This window comes from Citrus clementina, unplaced genomic scaffold (assembly GCF_000493195.1).
Source record: "Citrus clementina cultivar Clemenules unplaced genomic scaffold, Citrus_clementina_v1.0 scaffold_3, whole genome shotgun sequence".
NCBI classification, from domain to species: Eukaryota; Viridiplantae; Streptophyta; class Magnoliopsida; order Sapindales; family Rutaceae; genus Citrus; species Citrus x clementina.
In genome coordinates, this window is record NW_006262339.1 from 48,035,767 (window position 1) to 48,050,953 (window position 15,187).

General features: G+C 35.7%; 2 protein-coding genes across 4 annotated transcripts; both read right to left on the bottom strand.

The window, feature by feature from the left end:
* Positions 1 to 1,129: 1,129 nt before the first annotated feature.
* On the bottom strand, positions 1,130 to 7,706 carry LOC18047541 (exportin-2). 3 transcript variants are annotated; one of them, XR_002906430.1, is made up of 3 exons: positions 4,537 to 7,706; positions 3,602 to 3,684; positions 1,130 to 1,147 (listed from the first exon to the last, which is right to left on the bottom strand). XR_002906430.1 is itself a non-coding variant. In XM_006444761.2 (2 exons), exon 1 carries the CDS (start codon positions 7,462 to 7,464, stop codon positions 4,537 to 4,539), a length of 2,928 nt encoding a protein of 975 aa, XP_006444824.1. In that variant the 5' UTR covers positions 7,465 to 7,706; the 3' UTR covers positions 3,235 to 3,684. The 3 variants fall into 3 exon arrangements, 2 of the variants coding, with proteins under 2 accessions (XP_006444824.1, XP_024044074.1); XM_006444761.2 differs by lacking the exon at positions 1,130 to 1,147 and having other exon boundaries at positions 3,235 to 3,684; XM_024188306.1 differs by lacking the exons at positions 1,130 to 1,147; positions 3,602 to 3,684 and adding an exon at positions 4,185 to 4,293.
* A 5,201-nt stretch (positions 7,707 to 12,907) lies between these two features.
* LOC18047542 (ethylene-responsive transcription factor ERF023) lies at positions 12,908 to 13,709 on the bottom strand. The gene has a single exon (XM_006444762.2). The coding sequence runs from the start codon at positions 13,667 to 13,669 to the stop codon at positions 13,097 to 13,099; it is 573 nt and encodes a 190-aa protein (XP_006444825.1). The 5' UTR covers positions 13,670 to 13,709; the 3' UTR covers positions 12,908 to 13,096.
* Between the last annotated feature and the right edge of the window lie 1,478 nt (positions 13,710 to 15,187).

Sequence of the window (15,187 nt, forward strand, 5' to 3'; positions counted from 1 at the left end):
ATCTTATCCATCCGATCTGAAGATGCCATTAAGATCAGAGATTTGATCCCTGAATTGTTGTCAAACAAAAAAATACTTATCGGATCATTTGATGACAAAAGCAAAGCAAAATATATATTTTTTAATTTTTTTTGGTTTAACTTCATTTAAGCGCTTCTATGATTCTGTGCTTGTCAAATAATTTTGTTGTCAAAGCTTTGGTATCTTAGCAGAATCTTCTGAATTGCTCCCATTATTTTGAACTGTTAAAAGATAATAATAATAATAACTATTATTATAATAATAAAGCATTAAAGCTACTTTCTTAAAGGGGAAATGTTAAGGTTAAAAAATAAATAACAGGTAACTAAAAAGTTGACCTCCCAGTCCCAGAGGCTGGAAGACAATGTGCCCTACTTTCTGTAACATAATAAAATGGAAAATGCATGATTGGTGGGACTGGTGACTTTGGGTGCATGCCCCATGTGGAGACCAATTCAGTTTGTGTTTCTTCCTCAGCTGCCCTAAAATGTTTACACATAATGAGGCCTCAGCCAATCTGGATCCTCCCTTTATTCCCACCATTCATTAAATTACTGTATTTCATCTGTAGGGTAGGTAGGTACCCTGCGAAATTATTAGGGAATAAACATTATTATTACTTTTGTTTGCATCTTGGTTCCCGAGGAACCTTAAAGAAAGAAAAAAAAAAAAAAAGTAACACCTGACCCTCATATGAGGCTGCAAAAACTTGCGATTCATGTTAAAACATGTGAAAACCATCATCATCATCATGGGCATCAAATTCACCATTAAGAAAAAAGTATATGTATCTTTATTATTATTATTATTATTATTATTATTATTATTATTATTATTTTGTTGATAAGGTGTTTTTTTTTTTTTTTTTTAATCCTCCGTATAGAAGAAATTTGGATTCTTTTTTCGCAAATAATATTTTATTTGTTTTGCTTTTAAAACATCCAATAAGCCTGAATGAGGAGGTCCAATGAGGGAGTGGTAAGTGGGAGAATTTCTGTCCAGTATCCGTACTTTTACTTTTGACCAAAGTTTCACTCGGCCTTGAGATCCATTGGCTCTCCGTTTCATCCTTAATCTTTTTCGCTGCCTTTTCGCTTCAAATTCATGTCACCTTCACTTAACACATCTGAAAGAAGAAAAAGTTGTTAAGACCTTATGCGGAAGTTGTTGGGAGAAAAAAGAAAAGAAAAGAAAAGAAAAGAAAAAGAAATTTCATGTGGGTATCCCTTCACTTTGATTTTCTTAATTATTTAATTCACAAAAGCACAATTGTCCTATTTTAAGAATAAACAGAGAGAAAAAAAAAAAAGAAAAAAAAGAAAGGCGAATAACAAAGGGAATAATAGTGGAGAGAAATTCCAAACATTATTAGGCACGTACAGGGTCACATGGATGACAGATAATTGGTCAAATAGGATAAAGTTACCGCTTAGAAAAATTATGATAATCAGTAAGTTGTAATTGGACAATAAAAGGCATAATGGGATATAAATTTAAGTGTTAAAAAAAATTAGGCCATCATATCGAGTGGGGGGAAGTGGGTGTGGGCCCAATTATGTGGCTTAACCCGGACCATCCGACCGTGGGTCAGATGAGACATAATACTACGATCATGATTACCTCCGTACCATTATTCGCGATGAGGACACTCCCTGTGTTTTATTTATCTGTTTATTTATTTATTATTATTATTTGAAAATAATTTTTAAAAAATAGTAATATATTACAATCAAAACTTTACTAATACTTTTAATCAGATAGTAATTGAAAATTTTTGTTATGATTTTAATATGGTACAACCTAAACAATACCCTCACTTAATACTAGAGAAAAATATATTCTGCTCCAAAGTAGGGAGTCAAATAAACCCTTATCAAAAGAGGAGTCGAGTCCCAACAATGGCTGAGACTCGAATTCATAAGCTCATAAGCCCAAGGTTATAAGGAAACTTGAAATTAAGCCAAACCAATTTTCAGAATTACATATTAACAAGCAACAAAGCCAACAAATTGTTGATAGGAAGAACTGGCAGTGGAAGTCAGTTGGGCAGTCTTTCCAAACCCACCACAAACATTTGCTCCAATGCTTTTAAACAAATATGATTATCATAATTTGTGTCGCAGAACAGTGGGATAGTGTTTCCACAATGAATTTAATGATTAGCATATTGAAATTTTGTCATCAGTTGCGACCTTTAATTAATTGGAAATAATATGAAACGGCTTACTAAGAGTTAATGCAGGTCTTCCGAGCTCAGTAGCACCGCATAATTCCAAGAAGGATGTAATGACTTGTGGGGTATGTATACTAAACAAATTAGAAAACTCTTTGGATTTAATCAAATATAGTTAGATTAAATAAACTCGGTTCATTATTCGTCCATTATTTAAATAGTGGTGCAAATAAATAAATTATTTATGACCTTACGGGCCACTATCATTTTAAGCGTTGGGCCGTACGGGTACCATACGGCCAGACGAGAGCGTAGATCCCTTAGGCATTATGCAAAGAGAAGGCTGAAATGCCACACAACTCTCACATATTACGTTTTCAGGCAGGGCATATAATACCAAACAACATTGGATATATATATATATAATTGGGTTTCTCCCATGGGCAAGAAGCCCAATTACCTAAGGGCCCATGGCAAACAAATCAAGTCGTCTTCGCAATCTCTCGTTCTCGTGTAGACACGCAAATGTCTTACACTTTGAATTAATAACTCAAAAGATGCAAATTTTTTGTTTGTTACGGAAGTGAAAAATGAAAATCACGCAGCATCGTTTGAAAGGGTGGGAATAGGACGACAGAGCCGTCCCCATCACTTCAGCATCCTTGTTATAGATAAAAACTCCCTAAAAACACAGAAACCTCTTGCTCCGGTAAGACAGATGCCATTTTATGACAAAGCATGTTCTCTCCTGATTGAACCTTCCATATTTCTAATTCAACTAATTTATTTATTTATTTATTTTTTTTGGGGTTAATGTTAGAAGACACATAAACTCACCATAAATCTGTCTTGGTCCATCCAAATTCCAAAGAGATTGGAAGTGACATTGGACCAAGCTTAATGTTCTAATACTGGCCATAACATTCAAGATTTTAGCAACCAACTCCAGCATGATGCTGAACCAATATAAACATGAACTCTAGCTGACACTTAAATACAACCATACTAGGCCACCACAGAACTGGATCAAAGAAAAGAACTACCAAAACTTGCAGCAGCAGGGGAAAAAAAAATTTAAATTCGGTCACAACAGCATAACTGCTTCCATGAGTGACACAATAATGCACACATGTAACTGAAAAATGCAGGGTGAGTTTAACCTATAACTCCTTTGTCTACAACAAAGATCTACAAGTTGCTGAAACATGCACACTGAAAAAGACAACCTGTGACAAAAAATTAAGATGGAGGTGCCTTACCCCACCACATAGGGTTCACCGTCTGATATCTATGCATGGTATAACTAAATGAGCAACTGCAACCACAAACTCCAACTGTTACAATCCCGAGAAATTGCAACAAGGAAAATGAGTTGTCGAAACCATTTATTCACATTGCATTAAGTACCTTTTGCTCACAATTCCAAGCTGACCAAAACTTCATGAAACTGACACCAGAAGAAAAATAGAAGTCTTCATGTAGATAAGATCCTGAATAATTGTATAACAAATGATTAGATGAAGCGTCTGAGACTGCAAGCCAAATCACATGAGAAAATACAAACGAGAAACAGTAACAGGGCAGTGTCAAAGCTATGATGGAGCATCCCAAGACAACAAAAAGGTATCGGTGCCATCAGTGGCATAAGGGAGGACTTGCATAAATTTCTATAAAGGACCGTAAATTTATTCTCAGCGATCTGTACAAGTAAATAGTAAATGTGACTTCTTCCAATATTGAATAAATGGTAAGATAAGAAAATGAACTTTAAGAGAAATGTTATTAGCCAGCAAACTAACCATCTTTCTAAGGAAAAGAACAGAAAAAATGAGCTTGAATCACATCATATAGTAATACAAATCAATCAACCTAAATATTTTTCATAACAACTGTCAGTAGATGATCTGGATCCAGGTCCATATTCTAATAACTGAAAGACCAACCAGCATAATTCTTTAAGTCCATTGGCAACAATGTTAGGGAAATAAATCGTAACTTTGAACTGTTGGGCACTTTCACAAAAAGGTACCAAACTTGCAAATTTCAAGGACATTGACATTCTTCAGTCCAGTTTGTAAAGTGTCTGCTGATTTCTAATCCTATATTATTAAGAAACATTAGATACTGAATCAGCTAAAGAAATCAAATAAATCTATTAAACAGTTCTGATTAATGAGAAATAAAACTACAACTTCCCCTTTCCTTTTGCAAGATTTGTAATTCTTGATGGGAGAAAGTATGATTATCAACCGAACAAGAACATTAGGGCTGTACTAATTACATCAAAGTTTGATTAGATAGACTCAATCTGCAGTAATAATTATGATTAGAAAACTACTCACTCAAACTATTGGGCAATTGAAAGCGCTGCATAGCTGAAGCAATGCTGATTGATTAGCTGGCTCAAGATTTTCACTAATGATCTGGGGGTACCTCCCTGGGGAAACAGCAGAAATCCTGGCCAAAGATGCTACCAAGAATTCCTTTGGATCCTTTATATCCTTTAGAGGATCCTCTTCTTTCTTCCCAGCATTGTAAAGGTTAACAAACGCGGTTGTATAACCCATATTTTCAGTAATATCTGGCATTTCAGGTTCCTCTTCAACTCTCTCCTCCTCAGGCCGTGAAAGAAGAGTAACAATGCTGTCCAGCATCTTCCCCCAGTGTCTAACAGCAGCAGCATCCAAAAGTACTGGAGATTCACAGATAAGTCTGGTTGAAGCAACAGCAGTCAACTTCCACTCAATGGCTCCAGTGATAAGCTTGAGATTTGGTATCCAAATCTGCTCCAAGATTACTAAAATAATACCAGATTGAACAGCATTCATTGTATTAACAAGGTTTTCAGGACCATGCTTGACCAGAAAGAGTGACATAAAAATCAAAAGAGACTTCACAAACTTTACTGTGCGCTTGTTTTGGAGGCGAGTAAAAAGGACTCCCCAGATGTGAGGCACAAATTGAGCAATGACCCCATATTCAAGACTTTCAACAATGGTGTTGAGGACATAGAAGCCTTGTTCATCAGTGCTAGGTGATAAGACAAGCATGTTGAATATCCCAAGCACCTCTCTCAGCTTGCCTTCTTGGGCGATCTCACGGGGCACCTTCTGAAGGAAGGCTTGAAGCAAACGAACAAGTGCTGGGACATTTGAAGATCTCTTCCATGAATCAGGGGACAGAAGAAGATTAAAAATCTGCATGTAATTTGAGCTAAGAGGTGGCCTATTCAACTCAATAAGCTGAGCCAACAGCTGGAATGCATATGGCAAGAACTCAGTCACATCATTCTGCAAGATTATCTGGAGGCTGGGGAGAATGCTTGCTTCAAAAGCTGATATGAGAGAGGGATCCCTCTGGCATGCCCTCCTGACAAGAACAGCTACCGACTCAAAGAGATAGTGGTTAAATATTGGACTTTTAGGATTTTTGCAAACTTCATTCAAAATAGAGGTCAAGCCCGATATGCAAGGCGCAGCGACCTCATTGGAAATCTCTGCAACCCCAAGAACCCGCATTATACACTTCATTATGTACTGATTTTCCTCTGACTCTGGAAACTTAAAAGCATTAAAAAGGCTGGTCATCAGCACCGACAAATATGGAGTTATATCTGCTGAATTATATCTCGACTTTCCTCCCTCATCCTTCACCTGCAAGAGTTTTTCTATACAACTTGCAGCGTAAGAATGTACCACATTTGACTCTGCACCAAGGAACCTAACCAAGTCTGGAAAGAATTGAAATGCATGGATCTTAGGAATCTGAATCCTAAACATCGTAAAAAATTTAAGAGCACCTGCTTTGAGCATAGGAAATGCATTCACATCCGGACTTTGCAATTCTGGGACAATAACTGATGTAAAGAAGCTCTGGACATCAACAAGATCAGTTGAAATAGAAGTACTCCCAGCCTTCTTAGTTGCAAGAGAGACAACTAAATAAATGGCACAATCCTTATCCTTCCAATTTGCCACAGGGTTAGCAGCAAATGAAGTTAACAAATTCTGTATCTGAACAGAAACTGTTTCCATTACATGCTGCCTATAATGCGTTGCAATCCCTTTAAGTAGTTCACACGCAATCCTCCTCCTAGTATCAACATCACTACCCTCCATATCTCTCCTAATAAACTCAACATAATTCATTTCAAAAAGTTCTTCATCCTCATCTCTCAACCTCACATTTGGAATCACAATATTCTGACAAATCTGCGGTATCACTCCTTCACCCGCAAACAAAGTGTGGTGCACACTCGTACTCACGTTAGTCAAAAACTTAATTGCAGTAACAGCCAGACTATCACGACTTGAAGACTGTGACACATTCCCTAGTAAAGTCCACACAGCAAGAGCAAAATCATTCAAATACCCCTGAAACTCTTCTTCGTTCATTTTCATGTAAAGACTGATATTCTCACACACTGCAGCCCTAAGTCCGTCAACAAGACCTAATCCATCACTAGTACTCTCAAGTGCCGGGTAATTTGTTGTTAAATATTTCTTGAACTCAGTCATCCACTCTCTCATATGATCCTCAAAAAACTCAGGCAATTCTTGAAAATTTAATGAGTAAAATATCCTACAACACAATCTCTGAGACTCAAACAATAGCTTAAGAGTTGCAACGGGCCCACCAGAGCTCACAGTAGAATCAATTAATGCAGCAGTTTTCAGAAAAATTTCCAGCAGTGGAGCAGCAAAATTATCGAGACAGTACTTTAAATCCAGCAAAAGATCATTTGTTTTGAACTGGTAACGAAATTTCTTGAAAATAGAGTTGGCAGTTCCCAAAATACCGTTAATGGAGACGTAGTTGTTGGACTGGGCAGCGTCTTTGAGATTGGCGATGAGTTCAGGGAGCAAAGTGGGCCAGTGTTTAGGAAAATCGTGATTCCCGACGACCACTAAGGCTTCGCTGAGCTGGCTCTGGATGCGCGGAGTGGAAGTGAGCATGAGACCCACGATTAGGGATTTGATTTGGTCCTTCTCGGCGTCGAGGATAGGGGCAAGCGTGGGGCCAGAGTTACGATCCGATGCAGGGGCCCAGCGAAAGCGGAGATGGTTCTTGAAGTTGACCGCGGCGGCGTGGCGAATCTGTTCGTCGATGGTCTGCTCGGCTACGAGTCTAAGCACAGCGAGTCCATAGTTGGGCCTGTCCGCCATTTCGGCTAAAGATCTCTCGGCGGCGCGACGCGGCTCCGGGGATGGTGATAAAGTGTGGAGGAAGCATTGGGAGAGGTGCTGGAGGGTTTCCTGATTCCACTCCATACCTATTCCAATGTTTGTGTGTGTGTTTTTGTTGATTTTTGGGTTTTTGAATGTGCGTGGGCTTTAGGGTTTTACGTAATAATTTGAAAGATTTCAAATCAGGAAATGCCGAATTGATGAGGAGAGACTGGGGCTTGCCGGAGAGGACAGAAAGGGGGAGAGCGAGAGATTGAATGCTTAGGTTTAGAGGGAAATTTGGGGGTTTTAATACACTAGATTTTGAGCGTTGTTTCAACGGTAGACAAAGGTCAGTTTAATCCCTTAGGATTAAAGTTTGAACTATAATTTAAAAGTAACAATATTAAAATATTTGATAAGTATTATTTATTATATTTTTAAAATTATATTGATACGATTTTTTATTTGTATGATGAAAATTTTATATATTTTTAATAATTTTATCAAAATTATTATTTAAATTTTATATTTATTACATATAATATAATAATAATAATATTTTAGAGCAACTATAGTTTTGTAGTTTAAAAGTTACAGTATCTCAATGCTAAACAGAACCAAAATAATAATAATAATAATAAAAGTAATAAATATTATTTTTGTTTTTAATATCTATTATTGAATTTTTTTATAAGTATTATTATTAAATTATTTGAAATCAATATTTTAAAATTTGTGTTAGTACATATATTCATTGTTCAATAAGCATTAGATTATTTTTACAAAATCAAAATCAACTAGTTAAACAAAATGTCACCTTAATAAAAAGTAATTATAATTACTTATTTTTCAAAAAAGAGAACAAGATTACACCCACTCTACACCTAGGTTCCTCTCATTTTTGTTAATCAGTTGTATGGAACAAATAAAAATAGTAGGCTAGATTGTTGTGCATAGTATTCAATATTTTTCCCACTTGTTACAATTTGATTATCAGTAATCTATATGAAAGACGGTCATATGCAGTAATAAATCCTGTAAAACCACGAAGCATAAAGGTGAAATTAATTCAAGATTTCTTGGGGTACTAAACATACATGTGTGTGCAAGGAGCTCGTGTTTTGGACCTCCTTGGTCTAAACATACATTTTCTTTTAAATAATTTAGTAATTTTGTTTCTTTATTTCACCAAATACATATTTTTAGTTTATATTTGAACCAAGAAAAAGATTAAGAACAATGAAAAAAATAAGAAAGAACTATGAAGGCCGCGAAAATGAGAATATAGATTTATTTGTTGGTAAGGAAATAATTTTGTGGAAAACGATAAACTCGTTAAAAGGCATCTTTTAAGTAGGGTTTTGTTGGAATTTTTAATAGGTGCATAGAGTAAAAAATGAATTTGTAAGTTTTTATAATTGATGTGTCGAGAAAATGGGGGTTAAAACTAATTTAATGAATTTAAATAACACATAGCGTTTTCTAATTTGAAATAGCAAATTGCGGGTTTAGGTCGAATTTTTTCAAACTTAGGCCCAAGTCGATGTTATTGATAACAGATTGAGAGACGGGCTTGGTTCGAACTTGGGCCGGGCCTGGATGCCTAGCTTAGGCTTCCATTAAGTTTTTTAAATAAATTTTAGAATAAAACTAAAAGTTAAAAAAAACCACTTGAATTAAAGATGATTATTTAATACATAATATATTAATAGTCAAATAAATGAAATGGTAGAAACACAACATAGTAAATCACACACTTATAGATCATATATTATATAAATTATAAATTATTTTTTAATTTATAAGCACGTGTTTTTTTTTTTATAAACTCTTAACTAGACATATTCACAACAAACTTTAAAATTTTTTACCCATACCCATACTTCACAATGCATGCTAGGCCTAAAGCACTTGGGCAGGCATTAAGCTAAACTCGACTCACAGTCGTGTTTAGCTACTCCATTTATCCCAATACAATTTCTTTCCAATCATGGTCTTGATGTTAAATTAATGTAAACATTGTTATAATACACCATAATCACATGCACCAAACACACCCTTTACAACATGTATTAGAAGTCCGTTGTAGTATTAATCTTATCGGTGATGAATAACGGCATGGCTATTAGACATGTCGTCTTTAATAATAACTAACGGCATATAATTAAAATTTGCCATAAAACCTCTGCCATAATAAATCAATTTTGTTGTAGTGTACAATATTGATTTCGATTGCAATGTTACAATTGATACGACACGTTCTGTGCGGGCCTTCACATAAATGCATTTGAGCCACTTTCATATATGTATACAGAATGTCCTGCCCTAAAGCAACGGGTATTGTATGTCTAGAATATGGTATTTAATTGCTTGTTTTGTTTGGCCACTTTTATGAATTGTTGTTTGTTAGTATGAGTGAAAGCATTTGTTGTCACTATTTCCTGAAGTTCCGTTGTGTTATTCTTATTGGACAGTCGTAGACAGCCAGTGCCAATTCAATTGAGAGGGAGAGTACTTAGAAAAGAGTTATATGATATTTAATTAATTGGTGGCAATGAAAATGCTGGTGCAATTTGAAGAAACTAAGTTTCACATATCTCAGTCGCAGCATCAATGGTGCCAATAATGTGGTCCGGCCAATTATTCGATTCGGTTCGACTCTTGGCCCATTAGAGACCGGGTTCAAATCACTGACAACTTCAGGATTGTAATCAAGAACCTCATTGCTGTATTCATCAGCCAATAAACATCCATAATCCTTTGATTTTTAGAAAATTTGAAGAACAAAAAATAAAATCGGGAGTTAATTAAGAATTGGACGCGTTGATGATTGATTAGCGGTATCCAGTAGAAGAGTGGGCAGTGGGCTTCTTATTAGTCATAAGTATTATATCCCCTGCCACTTCGGCATTGGCCGAAGTGGTGGGCTGCTGCCCTCACAAGGCTTGTGAGGGCAGCGGTTCTAGCCCCCACAAAAGCATTGTGGGGGCTAAATGTTCTTAATATGTAAAAATCATTCTCCCTTGCGAAATGCGAGTGGATGATGGACATCCTCCTTTGTGAAAGGTTATTTGTCTGAGCATGTACTTCACATAATTCAATGTAATAATGTAAGTCCCACTCATGTATATCTGATTGTAATTATCAGTGTAATATATCTGCTATAATAGCAGTTGTTGTAAATATCTGTGTAATACAGTAATATGATGTTTAATCAGTATTAAAAAAAAAGTATTATATCCCCTTTATTAAATACTTATTGTACATGACAAGTGATTGTCTTGAAAATTAATAAGAAGATTAATGGGTCAACCAATTCAAAACAAAGATTTTGACTAAACGATCAGTTGTTTGTCATCCCATCTTCACCACGTCATTCTCCAAATAAAGTCCTTGATTCGTCTTCTTCTAAGTAAACTAATGCTATATTATTTCTTAATAAAAAGAAATTTACATGGTAAGTTAGGATTAGAATATATATATTCATTCTCTAGTGAAGATATTCTTTTTTTTTTTATGTGGACATACTTTTAAATAATAAATTTAAAATTAATTTTTTTAAACCATACAGTTTTATAGTTCATTAAAAAATAACTCTCTGAAACTAAAAGACTAAGATCATGTTTAAATTAAAAAAAAAAAGGCACATACAACTAAGAATGATTATATATATAGACATACAAAAAAAATTGTAAATTCACATGCAGAAAAAAATGAAATTAAAAATTATGATAATTAAATTCGTTGAGGTAGCTAAAGATCAATTACTAGAAACAAAACAATAAATGGTTTATTGATAAATTATCTTCCATTTCACCCAAGTGAGTAGGAAAAAAAAGTTTAGTCAAAGCTTCTACTGTTTGAAGAATGTAACGGAACTCCCTTGTGCATGCTTTAAAACTCATCCAAACCTGCTGACGTTATATCAGACATCGAGTCAAGGGTCTTTTTTTTTGTTTTTTTTTACCTATTTTGCCCCTAATATTTTAGGAATATCAATCAAGTAAATGATTTATATGATGAGCAGCAACGTGCTCTTCTTCCGCATTCTTCTCAAATACATGACACTCAATTTAATGAATTTTATGGCAATATAAACGAGTTTCGTTGTAAGAACCATACAGAAATTTTGTAATGTACATGGGGTTCGAATTAAGTTGAGTTTTGTGGTGACATGAACAAACTTCGCTATAAGAGCCATATAGAAAATATGTTATATGCATAAGCGACCCAAATTAAGTCGATATATACTTGATAATTGAATTAATAAAAGCCCGTGACAATTAGGTGGGTTAGGTTCTTTTATAACTATGTAGTGATGTCTATGTACGATCGAATGCAATATATTTATCTATGTCAATTTTTTAGATATTTATCTTATGAATACAAAGTTCACAAACATCATAGTATTAAATTAATTCAATCACTAAGGGTATATAGGTCATTTTACTTGATTCATATTCTCAAAACATTAAACTTTATAATCACTTAGGACAAAATAGTAAAATGATCAATAAAATAGTTAACAAAATTGTTATAACATAAGGGGTTCAAATGGATTTAAACACATGATAGGGTTCTAATTACTTTCCTTAGACAGGAGAGGGTGTTTGGCATTTTTTTCATGCGAGAATGAGTTCAAGTTATAGTGGTTATATGTGGAATTCATTTTCTTTTTAGTATTTAAAAATAAATTTGGCTCATTCTTAAACACACACAAATTTTTGGTATCATAAATCAATTTACAATGCTGTAAAAATTAATTTACGATGTCATAAATCCATCCCAGGCTTTAATTCTAAATTAAAATTTTTGAATGAAATTTTAATATAATTTTCAATGTTTCTAAATTGCACCATCATAATATAATTTTTGAATGAAATAGTGATTTATTTATTTTGTTTTACGTGCAGAGGACTGAGATTACCTGTTTCGAACAATGCATATAAATAAGGTAATAACACTAAAATTTCAAAATCTTAACTACGTTGGGCAGCGAATCCCAAAATTCGGAAAGAGACAAGCTTCTGGCAATTTCTCTTTCTTATGGGCTCAGCCTCAGCCATCAACCGATCAAAGAATCCAAAACAAATAATAATAATAAGGACCTTTCTATGTTACAGAATCTGTAACATACAACCACCCAAAAACAAACCTCTAAGTGTTGCTATTCAAACAATTGAGGGGTTGTGTAAAATTTGTTTTGGGTGAGCTGTAAGTTACAGAATCTGTAACTTAGCAGCACCCTAATAATAATAATAATAATAATAAAGAAAAAAAAAGTGGGGCAGGCTCTCATAGAGGAATGGGCAAAATATCCGATAAGGAACAAGATTTCAGCAACAGAAATAGGCTTAACTTTCATTACGCAAAAACAGTTAAAATCGATTGAATTTATTTATGCATAACATCGTGGGTTTAATGTACATATCCAATGATGCCCAATTGCTATGAACCAGTGGCCCATGGCACATGTAAACGAGACAGCGACCGTGACGAACAGCCACGCTCAACATAACAAACTTGAGAAAAATATAGACATTGATATCATAAGCGCAGAGCCGCAAATGGCGAATTTATTGTAAAACCAGTGAGCTTTGATATGATGGCACAGCTAAACGCGGCCCACTAACAAATAACTAACACATACCAAGTAATTACAACGTACAAGATGGACCGGCCGGTTAAAAATATGTATACAAACGTACACGCGTAACAAACCACAGCGTTCAATCTACAAACATGCCATGGACGGCGGCTGCTGTTCCTGTGGCTGTGCATCTTCATCAATCCACGTGGACGTGGTATCACAGCTGAACGTCCATCCGCAAGAATTGCTGTACCACCCACCATTCATCAACTCAGGCAACTCAATCTCCCCCCAAAAGTCATCACCGTCCGATTCCGAGACATCACTCTTTTCTGATGAAATGAGTCCGGCATGTGCTGCCTTAGCCGCTGCCTCCTGAATATCTCTAGCCGCACGCGTGGAAGGTCGTGGCAAGGCCTCAACCTTGTCAGGAAAATTTAGCTGAGCTTTTCGTCCCTTTAAGCAATACGCAGCAACGTCATAAGCCCTAGCTGCCATTTCCGGCACGGGGAACGAACCCAGCCAAATGCGTGTCTTTTTGCGTGGCTCTCTAATTTCAGACACCCATTTGCCCCACCGTCTCTTCCGGACACCGCGATAGACAGGGTGTCGCGTGCCGCCTGTTTGTGAGCTGGATTTACGGTGAATTGCGGTGGCTGTAGCGGTGGCACTGTCAGTCAATTCATGTTCAGTGTATGTGTATGGTTGTTGCTCCATTTACATTTTACATTTAAGAGCTGCTGGCTTTGAGTGCATGTCAAAGACTCAAAGACAATTTATATTGTACAATGACGTTGTAACGGTGACTGCAATTACTATACTACCCATGTCTAATCTATCATTGTCAAAATTAAAAAAAAAAAAAAAACAAAAGAAGCATACAGGAGCCTAGCCTTAGCACATCTCACGCGCACTTCTCTTCCACGTGGAGAATGTCTGGAAATAGTGCGGTGTTAAACAATAATAAAAAGAGCACCACTTGTGGAAAAAAAGTTGAAAGCGCGTGGAGGTGTAGAGGGGCTGAGGGGTTGTGTTTCCTACCAGGATTGGTGGAGCATTGACACATTGGCACAATAATGACCGAGCAACCTTTTCAAGAAAGCTCGCTATCCAACTTCTTAAGACGACTATAGCTTTTGGTCGAGTAGAGAGTTCACATGACTGAGGGTAACACGAGAATTTAGTGATTAACTTTTGTGTCTTTTTTTTTTTTTTTTTTTTTTTGTGTGTGATTTTTTTTCATGATATTTTATACATTTTGTAGCGAGGAAGCTGCCTTGATTATGATACAAATAAATGTGTAGAGACATCCATTATTATTATTACATGTATAATATACGTCAACTAATTAATATTTTTGTCTTATTTCTTGGCCATACGAGACACCCTGTTTTCAAGGTCATGAACTTGCATAGATAGTGACTTGATAGGGACCGTGTATGATTACAAAAGCTCTCCGGGATTTCTAATCAACTTCATTATGCACTAAGCATGCGTAATGGCACAAATCAGTATTGAACATTTTGGTCGGTATGCATGTTTTGTAATTTTGAAGCGACACGAGAGAAGTTGAACTAAATTAACCGGGAAAGTGAAGTAAGAGATAACTAAGCGTAGAGCAAGATATAGTTATAATGCTTTGAGTGCCTGATGATGAGTTAGGGCTAATGACCGATGAAATAGACTAACCCTTGATCCTTATATATATTCAAAATACAGCTGGCTTCCTGTGATTTTATAAGGCAGCAGCTTCACTGGTTAAGCAATAAAAGTGGTACTTTTGATTGGCTAACCAAAGAGCAGAAGATCAGAGAAGTAGCTGTGCGGGCTCGACCAAATAATGATTTAGTTTCTTCGTAAAGAAGAAAGGAAAATACGTACTAATAAAACCAAAGACCTTCAACCACACTATTTACCCTAAAGAAAAGAACAGTAGATCTCGAATACGGAGTGAGAAATTCTCTTTTTCTGTTTCGGGAATGACCGCAATTTATATAATTTAATTTATCTTTTCCTCGTCAAAAATGGGCACCTACCATTCACCAATTGGAAGCTACCCACCAATAAAATCTTATCTTCTCTTCTCTTCTCTTCTCTGTAGAGATAATATGGCAATATCCTCACCTCACACTGAAGTCACATTTGCGTACATCCTTTATCCCTTTTCTTTAGTGTAATTGGGTAATTGCGTCCACTTCTTTTTGTCCTTAATCAGAGGCACCTACTGACTTTGTT